At 35.8% G+C, this 25,806-nt stretch overlaps 1 protein-coding gene across 1 annotated transcript; it reads left to right on the top strand.

Moving 5' to 3' along the window:
• Nucleotides 1-1,035: 1,035 nt before the first annotated feature.
• LOC106139254 (peroxisomal acyl-coenzyme A oxidase 3) lies at nucleotides 1,036-24,924 on the top strand. The gene is made up of 12 exons (XM_060944523.1): nucleotides 1,036-1,578; nucleotides 2,749-2,910; nucleotides 3,250-3,408; nucleotides 3,754-3,901; nucleotides 9,143-9,317; nucleotides 13,446-13,588; nucleotides 15,954-16,087; nucleotides 16,568-16,690; nucleotides 17,803-17,922; nucleotides 18,943-19,177; nucleotides 20,534-20,973; nucleotides 21,390-24,924. Exons 1-12 carry the CDS (start codon nucleotides 1,450-1,452, stop codon nucleotides 21,489-21,491), a joined length of 2,070 nt encoding a protein of 689 aa, XP_060800506.1. The 5' UTR covers nucleotides 1,036-1,449; the 3' UTR covers nucleotides 21,492-24,924.
• The last annotated feature ends 882 nt before the right edge of the window (nucleotides 24,925-25,806 follow it).

Raw genomic sequence — 25,806 nt, forward strand, 5'->3', positions numbered from 1 at the left:
ATACTTCAAATTCCTTGCATAGCATGCAACTTAAAAAAAGGAATTGCACCCATATTTTTGACAATGACACTAACACTAGCAAAGATAGGGGTACCTATATAAGCCAAGACTATCGACATCAATCATATATCGACATTACAAATTATAATGGATTTTAGATTTGTTATTACTTGCTTTACCATGTTTCCCATATTGTATAGAGTGTGCTAGTTACCAAGAGGGGTGGAGCTGGCGAATGAAATGTGAGATGCCAATGAAGATGAATTAGTGGAAAGAAATAAAATTAATGTAAATTTAGAGTTACAGTTGTTACAGAAAAATTTTGGATAACGCTTTTTTTAAATTATTTGTTTACGTATTCTACGAGCAATTTTTTTTTTATATGAGTTTATTGATATGTTTATACTTTATCTCATATATTTATACTCGTTTACTGTATAACATCCTCATCAAGCAAAAAAAAAAAATATATATATATATTTGCAATTCTAGTATTGAAAAGGAAAGTGAAGGGATTAATTAAACGATTTCCATGCTTTTTTTTAACGCATCAACAAACTCAAAGTGTTTTATTATATTTCGCAAACTATTTTGAATTGTCAGATTTCTACGTTTAATAGTTCCTTCATATATGTAGCTTCCTTCATGTAGGTACATATTGAACGTAAAAATATTATTGTAAGAGCTTATTAGTAGAAGTAGTAATGACACTGGATTGCGACGTCATAGTCTTACATTTTAGTAGCATCTTAAAATAATTGATTTAATTGCAATTAGGATATCCTTTGAAATTTTGTCACGTATTGTCTACATGATACCATATAATTATATTTGTGTAGCATGTCATAAAATATAAAGTGATTTGTATGTTATTTAAAGTTTCTCGCTATGCTTTTTTTTATAGGTACGGATGTTTTAAATATTAATTCGGCATTTTTACTATAACTTTATCGATATATCGATAAAACGTTACGCATACAGCTACACTAAAATAATTGTCATTATTGTCATTGTCAATCAGTCGAGCGAGTCCGACTCAGTCAATTAGTCAGTTCAGTGCATTGAAGGATCTCTGACGAGATTTAGTGGTGTGATTTCTTTAAAAGTTTTATTAGCGCTTATCGCCACAGTACAATCACGCGTATCACTTAACATCAATTTGTGTATTATTTCTATGAAATATCAGTAACCTATATTTTAACATTCGAATTGTAGGTAACGAATGTTTTGTCTGTTACCCACCAAGGCTAGGAAACGGTACCTATCCCGGCGTCTTCATATTTCATCGGTGTCGTTTTTAAACTAAAGTGTAAATTAATATTGCTGAGAAATACGAAATGTGTTCCATATAAAACCTTCCTAATCACATGTCCTGGCTGTATGAACTTAAATTCATATTGGTCGTCAAATTTTTATTTTTCTTGTGAATAAGATATAAATTTTTGAAGAATGGAAGACTTGAGTTTTATTCCTGATATCCCGAATGGGCCTTTGGACGCGTATAGGCAAAATGCGCCTTTTGATTGGAAGCGTCTTAAGCTCGCGCTTGAAGGAGACCTAAACTTGTTAAAATTAAAGGTAAATTACAAAAAATTAATAACATCTAATGCTTAAATGTTACTTCCAAGTCCCTCTGTAAAAGTTGGGTCCTTTAATGGTTGCAAAAGTTGACTTATCCAATCAAGGATCATGGCCAATGTAGTAGTAATGTAGTATGATGTTGATTAGGTTAATCTATTCTAAAGAATTATTTTTAATAAGTTTAAGGAGTTTTTTTAGTTGTGCGATTGATTGATATGATCATGATGAAAAAAAAGTTTCACTGTTAAATTCTTCATTCAGTTGTCCAGCTAATCATGGCCCTTGAGTCTTGATAAATTTGTTGTTTTTTATTTTGTTTCATTTTTTTCTAAACATTGTATTTCAGCTATGAGTCTCCCAATTAATTAAAATCTTTTTTCATCCTTACAATGTTATACTTGTAAAGACAATTTGTTTAATAATTGTTGTTTGTAGGTAATTTACTTAATTTTTAGTTGGGTCTTTTTTGAACTACTTACATAAAAGAATATCTAATTGTTCTTCTTCCTCACTTGTAAGAAAAAAAATATAAATTTCTGAAAAATAATACATACATACATAAACTAACGCCTCTTTCCCGGAGGGTTAGGCAGAGACTACCTCTTTCCACTTGCCACAATCTCTGCATATTTCCTTTGCTTCATCCACATTCATAACTCTCTAAAATAATACAGCTCAAAATATATTTTTTTGTGCTATATTTTGATTCCCCCAAAGTTCCATGTATGATTTTCCATACATACATACATATGGTCACGTCTATATCCCTTGCTGGGTAGACAGAGCCAAGATTCAAAATAGTGACAGGTTGCTAACCCATCGCCTAAAAAAGAATCCCAAGTTTGTAAGCCTTCCCCTAAGTCGCCTTCTTCGACATTCTTCGGGAAAGAGATGGAGTGGTCCTATTCTTTTTAACATTGGTGCCAGGAACCACACGGCACGATTTGTTAAAGATATATTTACAAAATAGACACACCTAGTTTACTAACTTAAACCTTACTGGTTTATCCAGAAAGGTTACGGAGGTCAGATGGGAGTCACTTGACTTCACTGACTTTCTCAATCCCATGTCATGGTCTAAAAATGTAGTTGAGGCTCCTTTCTAGAGAGTTAAGATTGTTATCGGAGTTACGGGAAAGTAGTTACATATAAATCTATTGTTTGCAGTACAAAATCTGGCATACACTGGAGAAAGATCCGCTGTTTGCCCACAACACTGTCACGCCACCCATGGAGGAGCAGAAACGGATCACCCAGCTTCAGCTGAAGAGGATCAATGAGTATAAGTTCCTCACGAAGGAGATGTTCAAGTCCAGTTATAGTATAAGGGTGAGTTTGAAAGAATAAAACTTTTACATACATACATATGTACATTTAATCACATCTATATCCCTTGTGGGGTAGACAGAGCCGACAGACTTGAAAGACCGATAAGCCATGTTTGGCTTGATGATAGAATTGAGATTCAAATAGTGACAGGTTGCTAGCCCATCACCCAAAGGAAAAATCCCATGTTTATAAGCCTTAGTCGCATTTTACGACATCAACAGGAATGAGATGGAGGGGTCCTATTCTTTTTTCCAATAGTGCCGGGAATCACACGGGAATCCTAAATGCCGGGGCCGCAATTGTTCATTTTTTTGTTTTTACATTATTTATTGTTTTCAGACGCGAGCCCTAATGACCATCAATGAAGCCGTCCAGTCTTTGAACCCTAGTCTGTCTGTAAAAATGGCCATCGGTATTTACCTGTTCTCCAACGCACTGTTGTCCTTAGGCACGGAACGCCATCACAAATTCTATGAAGCCACCATACTTCATAGAGAGGTGAGTTGGTTTTAAATACATACATACATACATACATATGGTCACGTCTATATCCCTTGCGGGGTAGACAGAGCCAACAGTCTTGAAAAGACTGAATGGCCATGTTCAGCTATTTGGCTTAATGATAGAATTGAGATTCAAAAAGTGATAAGTTGCTAGCCCATGCATTTTGCATGATATTTTCCCTCGTACTGCCAAAACCCAAAACCACGAAACTTACAACAAGAACAAGAAAACCTACCAAACTTGACTGTTTTACTGGTTGACTGGTTACAAAGAACAAGAAAACCAAACTTGACTGAAGACAGGAACTTACATATTATTTACTTTTTCCAATCCCAACAGATTCTCGCAAGTTTCTCGCTGACGGAAATCGCGCACGGATCCGACGCTCGTCTGATGAGGACCACGGCCACTTATGACCCCAAAAACAAGGAGTTTGTGATCCATACACCTGACTTCGAGGCGGCGAAATGCTGGGTTGGTAATCTAGGTAAAATTTTGTGTGGATTCTACATTTGAAATTTCTTTTTTTTAAACGATCTTTCGTTTATGTAACGACTAGCTTTTGTGCGGAGCTTAGCTCCCGTGGAAGTTTAAAAAAGATTTCTTTTTTAAGGTCTGTTATATCTCTCTGCAAAATATCTTCAAAATCGGTCCAGCTGTAGTTTTATATTTTAATTTATAAGTAAAATTTGAATTTCTAATTCAATAACTAAGTACGTAATTATGTAAAACAACCTTTGACAGTACATGTAAGTATTTTTAGTTGCCACAACTAATTGAGTACAAGATACATATGTGACCTAAATAACTAAAAATAACTCATATTCAGAGAAAACGGAGTTTGGACTTTACAAAAAGATCCAAGGTCCACGCTTAGATGGAAAACGATGTATTTATTTTTTGCCCTAGAGTTACAAAATCATTCTACGTTCTAAACAGAAACCACTTTCTCATAATAGGAACGTATGGGAATGGAGATAGTATTTTTTTTTTTTTTGACTTGTACAATACAATGATATGCAGAGGATCTACGGTTCTGTGGTCTTGACTTTGAAAGAGTTTATTCTGCAATATGTTTGTGTTATATTTTCCCCGTGACTGCAAACGGGTAAAATCCCGTGTTTCCCTCATCTCTTTGGGAACTTCATTATCAACAAATAATTTTAGTACTAATTATAACTGTTTTCAACAACAATAGTAAAGTTCCGACCATAATCGTATTGATTTTGGTTTTACAATAGTTCTATGCATGTACATATAGAAGGGGTCCCTTTTTACATGTTTTCAAATTTTTTCTCCTAATGGCGGGCTGATACGCCTTAGAAATTGGCTGATAACAGATTGGCTGTATACAAAGATCAAATTTATCTTACTAAGATCTCCTACCCATGATAATATAGTCCGGCCATGTCATGTGGGCCACTTATGGCATCAATTGACTAGGTGACGATAATGGCTCATGCGTTACCCATTGTACTCGACAGTTTGTCAATTAATTGATTCTTTTGGATGGTTCTCAAAGTGGAACATTATTAGATGTGCTCTCCTTTGTTGTGTGTTCCCTCAACTGATATCTCTCTATTTTTCCCTCCACTTTGAGAAACTGGAATATTCAGTTTTAAATCAAATGAACTCTGGAGATGACAAGAGGGTATATGGTCATATTGCTCCGCAAGATGAGACCAAGATTTATTGGAAAGGTATGCAAGATGCAGTAGAAAGAAATATTTTTTTTTTATTTGGTACAACATACAAAGAATGCAAAATATTGCAATTTACAATTATAAATGCATCAAAAAGGTCTCAGTAGTCTATTTTTTTACTGCCGGAAACATAGAGTGGATTGGAATGGAAATATAATGTTTACTTGTCAATTTGGCCAAAGTTTTCTGTAGACGTACTGTACAAAAATACATGATTACTGATTGTGGGATTTTTCCAAAGCATGTATGTACTTTAACGAAATATGCATGTCATGTTTTTTTCTTTTGAAACTGTTGTTAATGAGTATGTTTGCCCTTTGGCATATTTTCTCTGGAAATCTTTGACTATACTTATATATGTATTTAAATATTCATGAGATGACACTTAGCTATTTTTATATCCCTCATACAAACTCAAAGGGTGATTTTAAATATGTATGGATGTGGACAGACAAATCACACAGATTGAGCTAATTTCAAAGTAAGTACAGGCCTTTGGTGGTGCGTTAGTATTCTTAGACACACAAGATCTTTAAGATCATTTTCATAAATACATACATATGGTCACGTTTATATCCCTTGCGGGGTAGACAGAGCCAACAGTCTTGAAAAGTCTGAATGGCCACGTTCAGCTATTTGGCTTAATGATAGAATTGAGATTCAAATAGTGACAGGTTGCTGGCCCATCGCCTAAAAAAGAATCCCAAGTTTGTAAGACGACATCAATGTCGACATGATGTAACGACATCCATGGGAAAGAGATGGAGTGGTTCCCGGCACCAATACCGGATACCACACGGCACATCATCACGGCGATCATTTTCTATCATGACTTTACCAAGGATTGAACCTGTGTTCTTTTAACTTCATTTTGCCACTTCATCACAGAAGCCTTATTTTAGTGTCTGTCTCTAGAGAGCTATATTATCATTTCTGAATGGTTGATTTTTTAAAATCTAAACTGAAATTTTATTTGCCGACTAAGTCGTGGTAGTACTACACTTAAAAGAAGTATGTTAAACACATTTCATTACTACATATGGAAACCGCATATTATTTTAAGATGAATGAAAACAATGCCACATAAAACTTATATTATCAAGTTTAATACCGATAAGGCCGCGATAAAATATCTTACTGCATTATTTTCCTTTATTTCGTATGAGGTCTATACTATACAGGATAAATTGTAGTAACACCTATATAAATTGTTTGAATTTTGAAGTCCGTATGAGGGTAACTCTCCAAAATTAAAAAATAAGTAAATAAAGCCGGTTAAGTGCGGGTCGGGCCATGCGCATGTTGACTAGGTCGGGCATCGAACCTGAAACCTAGTGATTTCGAGCCAAGCAGAGTAAGGACCACTGTCTAGTCCAGTTTTAGCCGTTCGCTCGCTAATCTCTTGTTGCATATCACGCCCACTTAACATTGTCAATGACGAACTGATGATTCTCTTAGAAAATGACGTAACACTCCCAGCGAAGTGGCAATGAATCAATTATATTGTTGAGCTTAAAACTGTTATGTTCTTTAGGTGCCGTACCTATAGTTGCTGGCACCAATAGAAAAAAGAATGGGACCACTCCCATCTCTTTCCTATGGATGTCGTAAAGGCGAGTAAGGGATATGCTTATTTAGTTGGGATTCTTCTTTTAGGCGATAGGCTAGCATCCTATCACTTTATATGAATCTCAATTCTATCAGTACGCCAAACAGCTGAACGTAGCCTATCAGTATTATTAAGACTGTTGGCTTAGTCTACCCCGCAAGGGATATAGACGTGATTATATGTATGTATGTATGCGTTCTATAGGTCTATAGAAGATTTAATTTTTTATTCATTTTTCATTTATCTATTACAACGTGTTATTACAGGCTTATCGCAAAGAAACATCGCTTATGAACTTATAAATATACATCGTTTGTGACTCTCGCCAAGGAACAGTTAAACACGTCCAAAAATCATTAACTCAGTAGTCTGTTGACGCGATCGATTAAGGAAATCTCATTGCATAATATTTCTCAGTCAAAATTCGCTAAGTAAACTTTTTACTCAGTATGAGAATGGTCAAAAACACTGAAAGCAAATTTTTTTTAATATGTTTTTATTTAACTTAGTATATCTACTACTTTAACTACTAATACAGTAATTAAAGTAGTATTTTGTCTCCTATTTTGTTCTCAGTTTTCATAAACTTGCTTTCATTATATATTAACTGTTTCTATCATTTCTATGCTGACGACTTGCAGCTTTATGTACAGACGAATATTGATAACATGGAACAGGCCATTGATTTGCTGAATCATAACTTAAATAGAGTTCTAGACTGGTCTAATCGATTTGGCATTTCTGTTAATGTTAAAAAGTGTCAGGCTATAGTAGTTGGCAGTTTCTATCAGATTAATAATATTGACATTAACACCTTGCCACCGCTGATCTTTGACGGAACTATAATTGAATTTAGTACGACGGTTAAAAACCTTGGCCTACATATTGATACCAACTTACATTGGGATTCACACGTTGTTGCAACCAGTCGGAAAGTTTACAGTGTTCTGCATTATCTGCAACGCTTAAAACATTTTCTTCCAACAAAGACGAAGATTATGCTTACCCAAGCACTTCTTCTGCCTATAATTGATTATGCTGATGTGTGTTATCTGGATTTAACTGAAGAGCATCTCAACAAATTAGAACGTCTTCTAAACAATTGTATCAGGTTTATATTCTGCCTTCGGAAGTACGATCATATTTCTGAATACCGTTCTCAACTAAATTGGCTCCCCATCCGTAACCGTAGAAATCTTCACATTTTATGTCAGCTCTATATCATTCTCAATAATCAGCTTGCCCCAGACTATCTTAAAAAAGACTTTCAACTATTAAGTTCTACTCACGAAAAAATCCTTCGTTCTTCAAATAAGTTAACTCTTGCTATCCCTTTTCACCGTACAGGTATTGCCTCCAATTCTTTCGCCGTTATGGCTGTTAGGCTCTGGAATTCACTTCCCGAGTCCATCAGGACATCCCCAAGTCGTTCTAGTTTCAAATCGCGGGTAAACGGGTTTTTCTTGAATCGCGAGGGTATTTAATATCGCCTTTTCACTCATTTCGGTAATCGCTGCACCTATTTATTTATGTATATTGTTTATCTATTGTAGTTTTTATGTATGTATATTGTTTATCTATTGTATTTTTTATGTATGTATATTATAATTATTTTATTTTATATTTTGTGTAGGTATAAATATATTTATTTAGTTTAACCCCACATGAAGATCTCTGTAAGACCCAATGGTTGACTGGTAGATAATGCTTCTAGCATTAAGTCCGCCAATTGTGCTATACATTTGTATCTTGTGCAATGAAGTTTAAATAAATAAATAAGCCTAACACACATCACGAGATGACGTCACGAGTGCTCACTGTCATAATTTTTAAGCCAATTTAATCCCAATTGAATATTATGGCAGTCGCAACAAAAAATAAACGAGTACTCCCTTCCTGTCAGTTACGTAACTATATAAACGTTATCAGAATAACGATAGGCGTCAAGCGTGTGCGCATCACACGTAGGCCGGGAAACCCTGCGGTTTATTCCTGTTTAAATGTGATTCGTACGCCGATGTGGTTCCTGGCATATTTTAGTAGGGTTAAATCATTATAGCGCCGTGTGGTTCCCGGCACCATTAGAAAAAAGAATAGGACCATTCCGTCTCTTTCGTGTCGTAAAAGACGAGTAAGGTATAGGCTTATAAAGTTGGGATTCTTCTTTTAGGCGACAGGCTAGCAACCTGTCACTATTTGTATCTCAATTTTATCATTAAGCCAAACAGCTGAACGTGGCCTTTTAGTCTTTTCATGACTGTTGCCTATAAATGCTCCCTCGTTGTAGTGACTCAGGACTATCGATTTAAGTAGCAATAGACTTTTGTTTAAGATGTATATTTGACTGTTACCTTTTAAAATAAATATATTTGAATTTTATCTTTTTATTTTTTTTACCAATATAACTTCTTTCCAGGCAGAACATGCACCCATACGCTGCTTTTCGCCCAGCTAATAACTCCAGACGGCGAGAACCATGGTTTGCATGGTTTCTTGGTCCCTATACGCAACCCTGACACCCTGGAGACTTACCCTGGACTAATAGTTGGAGATATGGGCGAGAAGATAGGCGTCAATGGGATTGATAATGGGTGAGTGTCCTACCCGACTGCTCCTTATTAAAAGTATATGTAACTTAAGTTCTCTCGGCTTTTTAGTACAAGGGATAGACAGTGTGATACACACACTGTCTATCCCTTGTACTAAAAAGCCGTGCGTGTATGTGCGTGTGTGTGTGTCCCACCTGCTGCGCGATTTTTATATGTGAATCTTAAACAGAGATTATTTAAAATTATAAAAAATGTAGGTTATGTACGTTATTTTTAAAAATAAATAGTGAAAATACGAGTGAGAACCATGGAAGATGTAGGACTAACGTCCAACCGACTGCGCCATTTTTAGACAATTCAAATATTAATACACACAAATAATCACGTCTTTATCCCTTGCGGAGCTAGACAGAGCCAACAGTCTTGAAAAGACTGATAAGCTACGTTCAGCTGTTTGGCTTAATGATAGAAATAAGATTCAAATAGTGACAGGTTGCTAATCCATCGACTAAAAGAAGAATCCCAAGTTTATAAGCCTATAAATATTAATAGTCCAGTTAAAATACAACACAGGGTATTTTTTGGGAGTTCATCGTCATGTCAACATGACATGAGGACAACTTGAGGATATGATCAGTCATATCCTTGATCGGACGCCTTAAAGAGGTTTTGATAAGTCGCTCTGATATTATTTATATCTGTAAATAGTACCCGTTAACCTATTAGGTAAAAACTGTGAGACATTTGTTACGGCGATTCTAACCAGATATAGTTTTATGAGCTACGATAAATTCCGGCACGTTTTGCCGATTTAAAAAAAGGACAAACCGCTTATGGACTTATTATACCATTCATTGACGGATGTCTCGTGTTTGCACTACGCGCTGGTTCACAGTTAAGAATTCGATATTTTTTGTACATTACATTTTAGAATTGTAAAGATTCTATTACATCATGTGTCGCTGTTGGTTTGTTTATTTGTGATCCATCCAAACGCATTAACAATTGACCAACAAAATATTTCGCGTTGACAATGTAATAACGACCTTTTGGTTCACAATTACTCGAGCTAAAAGACTGAACAATGCATTTAGAGGTTATTTAGATGCCGCCTGTTATTGTCAAGTACAAAAAAAATGCCAAAAATGGCCTTACAACCGCCCATGCGCAAAATGGCGTGACACCGCAGAAGGTTATGCAATGCTCAATGCAGATAACGTGTTATCGGCCAGGTACAATGACGATGATTCAGTACGTTAACTTTTTAAACTACAAGTTACTCGGCAAGCGTTTTTTTTTTATTTTTATTTAAACGTTTTCATACTGTATTTAGATTTAAGAAAACTTATAAACGTCTGTTTGATGTAATGTTATACCAAATGTGTCTTTTGTATGTAACATAACAAGGAACAACTTGGTACACTTGCAAAGAATTATGAGTATGAAACCATGGTACTTATGATAAACATGTTATTGGCAAAAATAGTCAACTTAGGCAATTGGGTAATATCGTCTCTTATCTCTCTTATCAGGGAGATGAGTAGTTCCGTGTAGGCTGTTTAAAAGGTTCAGAATTAAACGGGGAAAACATATAATTTAATATTAATTTTTGACCAGAAAGAAAGGTATCAAAAGTGTATCGTGTGAGATGACGTTTGTTGACAAGGAGGCTGCCAAAGGAGCTTTCCATTAGTGTGACTAAACTAGCTGAATATAAATTTTTAGGAAAGATATCTAATTCCTGAAAGTCAGAGGGGTTAGTGCGAGTTTTACTCGGTCAAACGCGTCGAGCAAAGTAAACGCGAGTTTGTATGGAGTTGCATTAATGCCATCGCGTTACCACTAGATGGCGCTGATCAAATCACATAAAAATTCGCGTATACATACTTGCTCGATGCCAGGAGGCGCCCGCCTCGATGCTGATTCCTGACGTGGTGCCAGACATCTGATGACAACCCCGACCTTGCTCGATGCGTAAACTGGCACTAACCCCTCAGGTCAAGAATGCCGCAAACGGGCGAGCTTGAATGAAAATTCAAAAAAAAAAAATTCAAATTCGAAATTTTTATTCATTATTATAGGATACTTCATATCACTTGATAATTGTCAAAACGTATGGTTTAACAATATTGGTTGACGTCAAATTGGAAAAGAGGCGGTTCTTTTAAATTAACAAAATGTTAAATAATGTAAGATAGTGATAGTGAGTAATTGTAAAGATTACTTGTTAATAGACTGATAACAAGCAATAATGTTGTCTTCGGACAATTCACTGATAGGCGTGTGAATCATATGTTTAATTGATTGCATGGGCGATTCCAAGTACTTACGTTATCTTTAAGTTCAATTGCCAATAAATTTTATTGATAAATAAAACTAAAACGTATACTGCATTTTATAAAATCAGCTGTTTGTCCGCCCAATTTCAGTGACTAAGGTAATTCTAATGAATAAATTTATAATCGCGAGAGAACCAGCTTATCAGGCACTCGATGTGTTACCATGGATCAATATGGGCTGAGTTCCCCTGTAAAGGTAGCGGAGGTCAGACAGGAGTGGTTTCGTGTAAAAACCAGACTTACCCAAACCAGGATTGTGGTCATAATACGGTTACCCCAGGTTTCTTTCCAGGGAGGAGGGGATGCAACTGAGGTTAACGCCAAAAGGATTATTTATTTATTTATTTTTTAATGGAAGTCTTACAGTCTAATTTATATGATATATATGTAATTATAATTATGGATAAGATACAACTAGCTTATACCCGCAGCTTCGTCTGCGCGAATTTAGCGCCATCTACACGCGCCAATTGAGCGCTACCTACATGCGCGTATTTAACGCCATCTGCAAAAGAATATAGGTTTTTACCAGGGTTGAAAAGTACCCTGTGTCCTTCTCCAGACTCTTAATTATATAAACGCGACTCTTAATTATATAAATTTCAAGAAAATTGGTTCAGTAGATAACGCGTTAAGAGACAACAAACAAAAGATTTCCGCATTATTATATAAATTGGGATAGATTCCATCAACGCTACACTTATCACACAGTAATATCTAGTATACCCATTTAATAAATAATTTATTACCAACCAAACAATTGAGCGTAACAAAAAAAAAATTGGGTTAGATGTCCATAGCAACAGCCTGCTTTAAAATCTGAACACTGTCATGTTAGCGGAGCTCCAGTCAGAAACTTGTATTTAAATATAATAATCACGCCACCCAACAGGTTTATACTAGCCGGCTTTAAAACCAATAAGCTCATCGTGTATAAAATAAACCGGTACAACTAACAATCGCATCTGGAATTCAACCTTGACAGTACCGCGTTACGTCTGTTAGAATTAGATTATAAAATTCGCGCGTTGTGACTCACGCGCATGTGATAACACGGCTATCGACATGCGTTACGTTAATATGACATATTATAAACTGACACATTATTAACATACATGGATTATGTAGAAAAAATAACATACACGAATTATGTAGCCTCAAAAGCTTTAAATTGTAAAAAAATGTAATCGTTATAGATTCTATGTTAATTACCACGAAATTGTGACATAATAAAACAGCTGAACGTGGCCTTTCAGTCTTTTCAAGACTGTGGTCTCTGTCTACCCAACAGGGAATATAGACGTGATTATATGTGTGCATGCATGTATGTACAAAAGGTACCAAAAGACCTCTCTCTGGGGTCGTGTACATTTTACACGTATCAACATAATAATAATTTAACTATATGGGAGGTAGAAGAAACTATGAACTATAACTATGAACATCTCATGCTTCCTCTACGCTCATATATGATTGATATATCCTGCTAATATTATAAATGCGAAAGTTTGTGAGTATGTCAGTATGGATGTTTGTTACTCTTTCATGCAAAAACTACTGAACCGATTGAACGATGAAATTTGGTATGTAGGTAGCTGAAGATCCAGAATAACATATAGGCTACGTTTTATCCCGGAGTTCCCGCGGGATTGGTCACGCGTACGAAGTCACGGCCACTAGTGTCGTATATACTAGACAATTATGGGTGCTCAGAATGTTACCATTTTTTAAGAAGAACTGCGTCCATAGATTCTCGAACCTTCTTCTAAGCTGTTTCGTTAAACTCTTCTGGGCTTTTAAATAGCTATTAATATGAATTATTTGTCCACAGTTTCATTATGTTCAACCAGTATCGGATACCTCGCGAGAACCTTCTGAACAGAACGGCTGACGTCACAGAAGACGGCGTTTATGAAAGCTCCTTCTCCGATCCCTCCAAGATATTGGGAGCCGCGCTTGAGAATCTATCAGCAGGTATTACATTTAAATTATCCTCTAGTGTCGGCTATTATAGTGCCGTGTGGTTTCCGGCACCATTAGAAAAGAGAGAATAGGATCACTCCATCTCTTTCCCACGGATGTCGTAAAAGGCGACTAAGGGATAGGCTTACAAACTTGGGATTCCTTTAGGGACTCTTTTAGGCGATAGAATAGCAACCTGTCACTATTTCAATCTCAATTCTATCATTAAGCCAAACAGCTAAACGTGGCCTATCAGTCTTTTTAAGACTGTTGGCTCTGTCTACCCCGCAAGGGATATGGACGTGATTATATGTATGTATTATCCTTTAAACGAATTTCAACAAAAAAATATAAGTTAAATATGTATAGTTACGAATAGAAAATGTTTAGACCTTGGAATGCTGAAATAAAAATGTGCTTGTTGCTAAAGCTTAATCTTTCAGTCTGGCGCGCTTACGATGTAAATTTATCTATACTGAAAGTATGAAAAAAATAATATATATGTAATAAGTGAAACAATTGCCAAGTTGTTGCTCTGTAAAGAGAAATTTATTTTACAGAAAACGTGTCACAAATCATCTACCATACACATTTTAATAAACTTAACATATTTTAAAGAAATACAATGCAGATACTAACCTGTAAAGAGAAACAACATTAAATGCTATTGCTTCAAACAATCTTATTTATTTATAGTTTTTTATTAGTTAACTTATTAGTAAGTAATTAATTAAGTGTAATCTCCATATTAGACAATCCAGACTAATCCTGCGTTTGCCGTCACCACAGATAATATATGGAGAAAGCGCGGTAAATTTAAATGACGAACCAAAGAGTTTCATTTACATATATACATTCAGTCAGAAAAGTATCGGGAATGGATTATTTATTTATGGTTCCAAATTCAAATTTTTGTTTTTTTTGTTGTTGTTAGATTGGCACAACTGTTTTCCATTTTGGCGCGGAGTTTGAGTTGCATCTGTTGTTTACATTAAATACAGTGCTATTTTTAGTTATATCATATCTAGTGTGTATTGCTAATTTCATAATGGATAAAAACATCGAACAAAGAGTTTGTCTTAAATTTTGCATTGCCAATGGAATATCGTGTTCGGAGTCACTGAAAATGTTACAGAAGGCTTACGGTGAATCGACTTTATCAAAAACTCGTGCTTATGAGTGGTACAAAGCGTTCAAAAGCGGTCGAGATGTGATGGAAGATTGCCTCGCTCTGGTAGGCCATCAACGTCTGCAACTGAAGTTAACATCGCAAAAGTGAAGGAAATAGTGACTGAAAATCCTCATTCAACTTTGAGAGAGATAGCCACCGAACTTTCTGTATCTCACGAGTCGATCCGTACCATTTTAACTAATAATTTGGGTATGAAACATGTTGCCGCTCGGCTAGTCCCAAAAGACCTGAATTTTTTTCAAAAACTCAATCGCATGAGAGTCGCTGAGGACATGCTAGAACGAGTCAATTCCGACCCAACATTCATGAAACGCATTGTTACTGGTGACGAGACGTGGGTTTACGAGTTTGACATGCAAACTAGTCAACAAGCTTCGGAGTGGCGCCTTCCAACTGAACCGAAACCGAAAAAACCACGCCAAAGTCGTTCAAAAGTCAAAGTCATGTTGACTGTTTTCTTTGACTATCGCGGTGTTGTGCACTCGGAATTCTTGCCGGAAGGTCAAACGGTAAATAAGGAATATTATTTGAGTGTTATGCGGCGTTTAAGAGAGCAAATCCGACGAAAAAGGCCAGATTTGTGGAAAGAAAATTCTTGGATTTTGCACCATGATAATGCACCTTCGCACAAGGCCATCATTGTGAACGAATTTTTAACCAAACACTCAACAAATACCATCGAGCAATCACCATATTCACCAGATATGGCTCCAGCCGACTTTTTTCTTTTTCCTAAACTCAAATTACCACTTCGTGGCACCCGTTTTCAATCGGTAGAAGACATAAAAGAGAATTCGCGGCGAGAACTGACCTCAATTCCGGAAACAGCGTTTAAAAAATGTTTTGATGATTGGATTATTCGTTGGCGTAAGTGTATCGTTTCTAAAGGAGCATATTTTGAAGGTGATAAAATAAATTTGGATGAATAACAAACAGTTTGTGTATTATTGATCTTTTCCTGCTACTTTCTTGACAGAGTAGTATAATATATAATTTAAATAATTTAATATATAATTTTACGAATTTTAAGACATTTGGCACTTTTAATACCTTTCACAGCAGTGCAGATATAAAAATTTATGTATGCAACCAAAAGAAAATCGTCTCAAAAGTCCTTATTAATTTTCCATAGTCCTCATCAAATAATTCTATTTTTGAACTAACGTTATTCTTCTTCTTTCCCAGGTCGCATCGGCATAATGCAAGAGAGTTGCAATTCTATATCTAGCGTAGTGGCCATAGCGATCAGATACGCCGCCTCGCGCAAACAGTTCTCCGAGCGGGACGAAGAGATACCCCTGATCGAGTACGAGCTGCATGTTAGTCGCGTTTACATGTCACACACACGCACACACACATACACACACACACACATACACACACACACACACACGTACCCATAGATACACACACGCACCCACAGACACACACACGCACACACCGACAAACACGCACACACCGACACACACACGCACCCACAGACACACACACGCACACACACACCTTTGATGGATAGATAATTCATTTGAAATACCTATACAAACACACACTCGCTTTCTCAGTCTGCCGCTACCATAAAACACGCTCTTACTCTTTTTGTTTCTTTTATTTTGGAAAAATTACGCACTTTAGAAATAGAGAGTAAGCCTCAAAAATCTATTCCCTTCATTAAGAAATAAACAGTTTCAAAAAGATTCTTACAAACATGACATGAAAAATAATTTGCTAATTACAACTCTTCATACTTACCTACTTATTAATTTTTCATTTCATAGAAAATGCTGTACATCTTTTTTCAGCAATGGCGTCTTTTCGGCTACGTAGCTGCCGCTGTGGTTTTCAAGTTATACATAGAGAGTTTCACGAGGACCTATATTCACATTGTGGAGAAGTCCAATGCCGGTCTAAAAGTGGACAATTTGGTAAGATAAATTTTTAATAAGAATTACCCCCTTTTTGAGAATGAGTGTGAGTAATTATCTTATTGTTTGTCCCTTGGGATCTTTATGGTCAGGATTCACGAGTGCAAAAAGTAGGTAATTATAATAAAAAATATGCATTAACTCCAGACACAATTCAGTGAACTGAGGAAACAGGAAATCCTGAACTGAGTTTGAATTAAAATCGTAATTTTTTTCCTTAAATAACAGCGTTTAATTGCTCTTACAAAGGTTTATAAGAAAATACCACCCAACCCTTTCGTAGATATTAATAAATATCGTCCTAATGATTTGGTAACCATTCCAGAACGGGTCCTATCAACAGGGGTACGATTGAGGCCACTTTGTGTGATATTTGCTTTTGCGTGGGACCTAGTCTATGTTCCTACCTAAGGTCTATTCTGTATCTGTGCCAAATTTCTTGAATATCAGTCCAGTAGTTTTTGAGTTTATTTGTTACAAATATACATATATTTTCTCTTTATGTAGTGTGGATTTATCTGAGCCCCCGACCGTACGCAAGATGGCTTCTATCACCGATGCTAGAGAAAAAAAATCTTATATATAAAATTCTCGTGTCACATCACAATGTTCGTTACCGTACTGCTCCGAAACGGCTTGACCGATTCTCATGAAATTTAACTTGAACTGCTAACATTTTATTTTTCATACCCCTTAATGATAAGGGTTGTCCACCCTTAACATTTTTTTTTACTACAAATTAAAAATTATTTATATAACAAAACAACGTTTGTCGGGACAGCTGGAATAATATATAATATACTAGCGACTCGCCCCGGCTTCGCACGGGTGCAAAATTCGGAAAAAATTATACATAAAAACCTTCCTCTTGAATCACTCTACCTGTTACAAAGAACCGCATCAAAATCCATTGCGTCATTTTAAAGATTTAAGCATACAGACAAACAGACTAAAATAGGGGACTTTGTTTTATACTATGTAGTGATTGATCTTTGTCAGGGTTGTCCAACCTTAAAATTTTTTTTTAGCTAGAAATTAAAAATTATTTATTATGGCAAAACAACGTTTGTCGGGACAGTTGGAATAATATAAAGAATATTGATCTTCGTCAGAGCGAGGCGGTGTCGGAGATCCACGCGATGGTGTCGTGCTGCAAGCCGCTGCTGACGTGGAGCACCCTGGCCGCCGCGCAGCAGTGCCGGGAGGCCTGCGGCGGGCACGGGTACCTTAAGGTGACGCCATAGAATTATTAGCGTTGATGTACAGAACTGATACTCATTGTGTGTCACCACTTAACTTAATACCTCACCTCATTTAATCTCGTGAATCTAATAAAAGATTATTAATTGTTAACATGTACCTTTTAGCGCGGAATGCAACATATTTTTTATACTGTCTTCGCATCGTGCAAATACGAAATTTCAGTCAATTTCACTCATGACAAATGTTAATTAGATAAGTACATAGTTTATTCATTCAAATTAAGTAGTTACAGTGGCAAACTAATGAGGCAATTATTAATAATAATCTATTTCACCGTGTGGTTCCAAGCTCTTGTGATCTTTCCCATGGGTGTCGTTAAAGGTGTCTAAGGACTATAAGCTGGTAATATTTGGCGATGTCCTAGCATCCTGTCACTACTTGGATCTCAATTCTATCATTAAACCAAGCAACCAAAACCAGCTGAATGTGGCGTTTGAGTCTTTTCAAGACTGTTGGCCTAGTCTACAAGGGATACAGACTTGATTATATGTATACATACATGCATATGGTCACGTCTATATCCCCTGCGGGGTAGACAGAGCCAACAGTCTTGAAAAGACTGAATGGCCACGTTCAGCTATTTGGCTTAATGATAGAAATGAGATTCAAAAAGTGATAGGTTGCTCGCACATAGCCTAAAAAAAGAATCCCAAGTTTGTAAGCCTTTCCCTTAGTCGCCTTTTACGACATCCATGGTAAAGAGATGGAGTGGTCCTATTCTTTTTTGTATTGGTACCGGGTACCACATTACGGTATATTACGTTGACCTCTGAATCTTACGCGTCGCTTTTCCGCCGGCCGGGGTGATATGACGTATTTAGGATCGTGGATTTTGACACTTTAATTTTTTTTCGTACTTTCTGAAATATGAATCGATATTTTTCTTTTAACATTTTTAAATATCCTTTAGATGAGTACACTTAACAGTTAAATTTATGCAGGTGAATTTAAATACACCCTGTATGTATGTTTGTATGTATCTATTTCAGAGCGCAAACCTAGGCGAGATCCGGAGCAATCACGAACCGACTGTCACGTACGAGGGAGACAACAACGTGTTGTCTCAACAGTCTGGCAACTGGTTGCTGAGGCAGTACCACGCGGCGACCACTAGTCAACCTCTAGACACACCTCTGAGGACTGTCGCCTTTCTGGGATGCCATGAGGAGATCATGAATAGAAGGTTCCGGTGTGGGCGGGCGAGTGAACTGAAATGTCCCAAATGTAAGTCATTTACTTACATTATTTGGTGGTGTTATTTTATGATCTTGGCAATTGGTTGCTAAGGCAGTACCACGCGGCGACCACTAGTCAACCGCTGGACACTCCTCTGAGGACTGTCGCCTTTCTGGGATGCCATGAGGAGATCATGAATAGAAAGTTCCGATGTAGGCAGACGAGTGAACTGAAATGTCCCAAATGTAAGTCTTACATTATTTGGTGGTGTTATTTTATTATTTGGTGGTATTATTTTATGATGTTGGCAACTGGTTGCCAAGGCAGAACCACGCGGCGGCAACTAGTCAACCGCTGGACACACCTCTGAGGACTGTCGCCTTTCTGGGATGCCATGAGGAGATCATGAATAGAAGGTTCCGGTGTAGGCAGACGAGTGAGCTGATATGTCCCAAATGTAAGTCTTACATTATTTGGTGGTGTTATTTTATGATCTTGGCAATTGGTTGCCAAGGCAGAACCACGCGGCGACCACTAGTCAACCTCTAGACACACCTCTGAGGACTGTAGCCTTTCTGGAATGCCATGAGGAGATCATGAATAGAAGGTTCCGGTGTAGGCAGACAAGTGAAATGAAATGTCCCAAATGTAAGTCTTACATTATTTGGTGGTGTTATGTTATGATGTTGGCAACTGGTTGCCAAGGCAGAACCACGCGGCAACCGTTAGATACGCCTTTGAAGAAAATCTCGAGACGCGAAAAAACTCCTTCCATTTTATTTAAAACTATCTGCCTCTCATGAATTTATTTAGTGATAATGTAGCAACTACCATGACCTTGTGACCAGGTTAAAAGGGGAACTTTATAAGCTTAGTTTCCACATTATCGCGACAGATGTGGTTCTATGCTAACGTGCTAGCATGAGGACCCTTGCAGTGTGCCGCTGACCTGGTCCCAGGACCAGGTCTGACCGACTTGGACAGACTAGATTGTACGTGTGTAATTAAACGCAGTACAGCGTAACGCCGACCGATGAATAGCGACTAGCGGCCGGCGGGAAGTTGTACCATGGGTGTACCATGTGTGTCATATACATACATATGGTCACGTCTATATCCCTTGTGGGGTAGACAGAGCTAACAGTCTTGAAAAGACTGATAGTCCACGCTCAGAAATTTGGCTTAATGATAGAATTGAGATTCAAATAGTGACAGGTTGCTAGCCCATCGCCTAAAAAAAGAATCCCAAGTTTGTAACCCTATCCCTTAGTCGCCTTTAACGACATCCATAGAAAAGAGATGGAGTGGACCTATTCTTTTTTGTACTGGTGCCGGGGACCACACGGCACTATCAAAATATCAAAAACGTTATAATCATTCACACATCATTTTTCCTTCTTCCAGTCATAACGTCTACATACGAATGGCTCCTCTGCTGGCTGCTCAAACAGACTGAAGAGAAATACCAATCGGAAATAGCCAAAGGCCTATCAAAGTTCCGCGCCAGAACCAAAGCTCAAGTTTATCGATGGAAAGTGCTGACTGAAGTGTACGCCGAATACATAGTCTTGATGTTCAGTTCAGAATCCATAGACAAAAAAGAGGCGGAATTACAGCCGGTTTTGAAGCAGTTGTTTTTGCTTTATGGTCTTTGGTCTTTAGATAAACATTTAGTTGAGCTGTATCAGGGGGGTTTCGCTGAAGGGGAGGGGTTGGCGAGGTTGGTGAGGGCGGCCATATTGGAATTGTGCGCCGAGTTGAAGGATCAAGTGGTTTCGGTCGTCGATGCGTTGGCGCCGACGGATTTCGTGTTGAATTCTGTACTGGGAAGGAGTGATGGTAATGTAAGTACCTGTATTGATTTATTATTTTTATGAATTCACTAGCTGTGCCCGCGACTTCGTTCGCGTGGAATAGTAATTTTGGGCATCATTGAAGCCCTCAAGGATGAATAATTTTCCCCGTTTTTTCCACATTTTCCATTATTTCTTCGCTCCTAATAGTTGCAGCGTGATGTTAAATAGCCTAAAGCCTTCCTCGATAAATGGTCTATTTAACGCAAAAATAATTTTTCAATTAGAGCGCGTTCAAACAAACAAACTTTTCAGCTTTATAATATTAGTATAGATATGGGTTGAAGGGAAAAGATACAAAACGGTAGTCTATTGCTCAGCATTGGAACATAGGCTGGTGGAAAAAAATTACACATATACATATAACGTTAATTGTGTGTAAAAATTTAATATTTTCCCCCTTACAGTTATACCAAAATCTACAAAAGGCGTTGTTCAGCTACCCGGGTACCTTCGAGCGCGCGTCGTGGTGGCGGGAAGTGCTTCACCCCCCAGCGTCCAAACTGTAACGGGTATTATTGATACCTGTTATGTTGAAACATTAGGGAAATTATGACGAATTATTATTGGGCTGAACGTGACACGAGTAACTCTGTGAACAAGCTTAAAGGTGATGAGTTTATTTTTGTTGTTTAATGCCTTTATCTACTAACTTTAGGAATTAAATTTGACTAATAAATTACACAAAAAATGACTTTATCGCATTTTGCAATCTATAAAAAATAATTAATTAATTAAATATTTGCCTTCTTTTTGGAAACTGCGTCGGAGGGACATTTGTTTTATTAGCTAAGCAAAATAGGTACTTTACGATGATAAACATAAATTAATTGTAAATAATATAATTAAATCTTTAAGCTTGAGCACGGATTATTAACACTATATGATGAAAGATCAAAACTCACACGACACGAGTGGCACTCAGGAATCATAAAATAATATAAATGGGCAGTGAAAATACCAAACCAATTAGAAAAGTGTTTTAAATATACATATTATGAGAGATATCTGGATGTTCAATTTTTTTTTAGAATCCAGTTAAAATAGAATTATCTGATTGGTTGTCACAGATTTTACATATGTTACATGTCTAGCAGAAGTAGATAATTATGACAAATGATGTTTACTTTGTACACAACACGAGGCTTCACCGTAGACATAATATTGTTAAGTTTACTGTTTTTTGTCTGTTATTTTTAACCGACTCCAAAAAAGGAGGTTTCTCAATTCGACCGTATATTTTTTTTTCGGAACACATCAGTAAAATACTTCAAAAGCTTAATGTAATTTCCGTGAAATGTTGCTATTATTAAACCAAAATGTAGTGTATAATTAAGTGTTTTCAATAAGTAACTTAAGTTCAGTTTCAATGCATTTATTGCATTTACTTAACTGTATCTAAATAATAGTATTCAGATTTTCAATGTTTGGTGCTTGTATCAAGTAATTCTGTTGATGAATGTTGTGTGTAAGATATGAAAAAAAAAAAATAGTATGAACAGAATTATTAATAGTACTAAGTATTAATGTTAGTACAAACTCAGATTTTATTAAAACTGTTACCATTGTTATTTGTGGGTTTGGATTAAAATTTGATTGTCATGTTTGGTCAAAATTGTTTAAGAAAATATGTGTTATGAATGTTTTTTGGTAGGTACTTGGCTTAGTAGGTGATATCGTCTTATTGTAAATTAGAAAATTATTTTTATCCATAAAATTACGAATTAAAATGTGGTGCCATCATTTTATTATTAATTTCGCATGAAACTTTCCAAAATTCAGTACTTTATATTTTGAAGGTGGATTAGCAGTAATGAAACAACATTTTCTATAAACAAAGAGCGAATATTATGAAAAATTGAATCGTAAAAACAATATTTCATATTTAGCTTTCTTACTGGATTTACCCTCAAAATATTTTTACTGAATTTTGACCGCTCTTATACATATAAGTAGTGTTTGTCACCACGTCACAATTTCTGCACAAGTTTGTTGAATACGTCTGTGATTTAACTGAGATACATATATAGCTAAAATATACAGGGTGTACAAATATTCAGTATGGACGGACAGAAATAAAAACAATAAGAAAATATTTTGACATAGTAAACAGACTAATTTAAGGCTTAAGCACACTAAACGTGGGTTTAAATTAAGTCAGCTATGCGGGAGTTAGCACATTGTAACTTTATCTTTTTCTGTAATCCTTAAAGTTAACCAAAAAGTTAAAAAGAGTTCTATCTCTTTCTAACTTTTTGTCTTAACTTCTAAGTTAAGACATTGCGTTCGGGGATAACACGGTTGGACTTAAAGGCAGTTCAAATGCAGGACGCCTGCCTAGAAAGTCATACTAAACAAGGTCTTTTTACAAATAAACATATAACATACACTTACTTAACACAGTCCCATGTTCAGTATGACCAGTTATGCAGGCGGTAAGTTATAATCCTGCCGAGATGTAGAATGAAGAAAAACACAATTGCCAACTGCTTTTAACGTGCTTCTCTGTTCACGAATGCTTTGCCCTTGGAGTGCTGTGATACATGGCCGCCATAATTATACAATGGCTCTGTACTGCGTCCTCTCGTACCCTCTCCCGTGTCTTAAAATATTTATATTATCTATACTAATATTATAAAGCGGAAGAGTTTGTTTGTTTGAACGCGCTAATCTCAATAACTACTGGTTCCAATTGAAAAATTATATTTGCGTTGAATAGACCATTTATCGTTGAAGGCTTTAGGCTATATAACATCAAGCTGCAACTATAAGGAGCAAAGAAAAAATGTGAAAAGAAACGCGGAAAATTATTCATCCTTGAGGTCTTCAATGATGCCCAAAATAACTATTCCACGCGGACGAAGTCGCGGGCACAGCTTGTAATTAAATATACATACATACATAAAATCACGCCTCTTTCCCGGAGGGGTAGGCAGAGACTACCTCTTTCCACTTGCCACGATCCCTGCATACTTCCTTTGCTTCATCCACATTCATAACTCTCTTCATGCAAGCTCGGCGGTAATTAAATATAGTCTTATTCAAATAGTTTAACACAAAAATATTGAGTAGGTGCGGTGCGACTCGGCGCAGATTTTATAGTTTTAGTTCGTTTCCACATACATATATGTGCGCGGACCCACGTTGTAATATTAACATTGTGCTGCTACTGTCTCGCGTTTGTTGTGCTGAAATCTTTAGATTTTGTACAAAATGTATTGAAAAGTTAACTTTATTGTTATTATGATAAAGTACATAATTGACTTGAAATATAATAATTAGCTGAGGCTAAATAAAGTATAATTTTTTTAATTTGGAAAATATGAACGATATCATTTTTTTAAAAATTAAAAATGTATTATCTGTCTGTGTTGATCAAATAGTGGTGTATCGACTTTGAATGAGAAGTCAGTATTATATTTTTTTACTACTGTCCCATTTGAATGTTGGGTATACACTATTATCAGTGATTTTCAATATTTTATTACACTGAATTATATACATATAAGTGTATCATTTTATGTTTGAGCGGAAATATTGATTATATTGTTCAATTTTGTATATTACTTTAATGTAAGTAGGTACCTATTTTTTAACTTTGCAATATACAATTTTAAACATATAAAATTTAAATAAATTTTGAAATAATTTTCTCTACTACTGGGAAATCATTAGACAGACGGTAACATATTGCAGCGAAATTTGTTTAATGTTAATTTATAAAAATAAATGTTATTGCATGATTGTAAAATGATATCCATTATTGTTGTATAATGTACTAAAATATATCTATCAATTATAATTTGTATATTCGATTCGCCCTTAGAAGTGCCTTCCTCTAATTCTATACTATGAATGTATAAAAAAATATCGTGTTATTGGTTTTATGTATTTTGAAGTGGTAGCTTCAAGTATCAAATAAATTTATTATGGAACCTATTTTGGCATTTTGATTTGTGTTGATTTGAAATTTTTTAAACATTATTAGGGATCTTTTCACTATAAAATAACTATGGAACTTTTACATTCTTAAAGGAATCAGTATTACTACTGAAGCTGCTGCGGCCTTTGTTTTCAGTGCTTTTGTCGTCTCCTACAACATCTACAGAAAATATTGGTGTAGTCTTATACTCTACATAAAACCACGCAGTCAATCATAAAGGTTTATCCGGATTTATTAGTAGGAGAAAGAATAAAAATCATTGTTAACATTAAGATTTATTAAAAAAATGTGAGTTATAAATCGATTTATTTCAAATTAAATTATCATCATTACAAGTCTGAAATAATGGAGAATAGTCGACATTAGTTGCTTTTTTTTATGAATAAGCATTTGAAAAAGTTGAGCGCGACCTTTTTACTCAGCTGGACCAACAAAACCTTTCCAAAGGTATTATTAGTAACCGTCTTTTCATATACCGTATACCGTAACTTCATGGAATATTAATTAAATTCTTGAATAGAAGATTACACTACTTTTTTAGACACAAAGTATACACTGAAATATGTAAAAAAAAACCATTAAATCAGTTCTGTAATGGCGATAATCTGATTAAATTTACAAAATGGAATGAGTTTACATAAGACCGTGCTGTTACATATAAAGTTATATAAATCAAATTTCAGTATTCCAATTGTATTTTTTAATTCTACAAATATGTACCGTAACTACTGCACCATGTGTCATATGTATTATTTTTCCATAAAACATTGAATTTTTTTTTATTCTAAAATATTTTTTGCTTACTATATGAGTATGTTAAAAATATCGTATTCACACCCACATTCACAAATAAATTAGTATTTTTAATTACTCAAACGAAT

This window comes from Amyelois transitella, chromosome 5 (genome assembly GCF_032362555.1).
Source record: "Amyelois transitella isolate CPQ chromosome 5, ilAmyTran1.1, whole genome shotgun sequence".
NCBI lineage: Eukaryota > Metazoa > Arthropoda > Insecta > Lepidoptera > Pyralidae > Amyelois > Amyelois transitella.

Excerpts from the sequence above, each read along its gene's own strand:
- LOC106139254 (XM_060944523.1), top strand. The coding sequence starts at position 1,450 with ATGGAAGACTTGAGTTTTATTCCTGATATCCCGAATGGGCCTTTGGAC. Across the intron at positions 3,409-3,753 it reads CCACCATACTTCATAGAGAG|ATTCTCGCAAGTTTCTCGCT; the intron begins GTGAGTTGGTTT and ends CAATCCCAACAG. Across the intron at positions 13,589-15,953 it reads GCTTGAGAATCTATCAGCAG|GTCGCATCGGCATAATGCAA; the intron begins GTATTACATTTA and ends CTTCTTTCCCAG.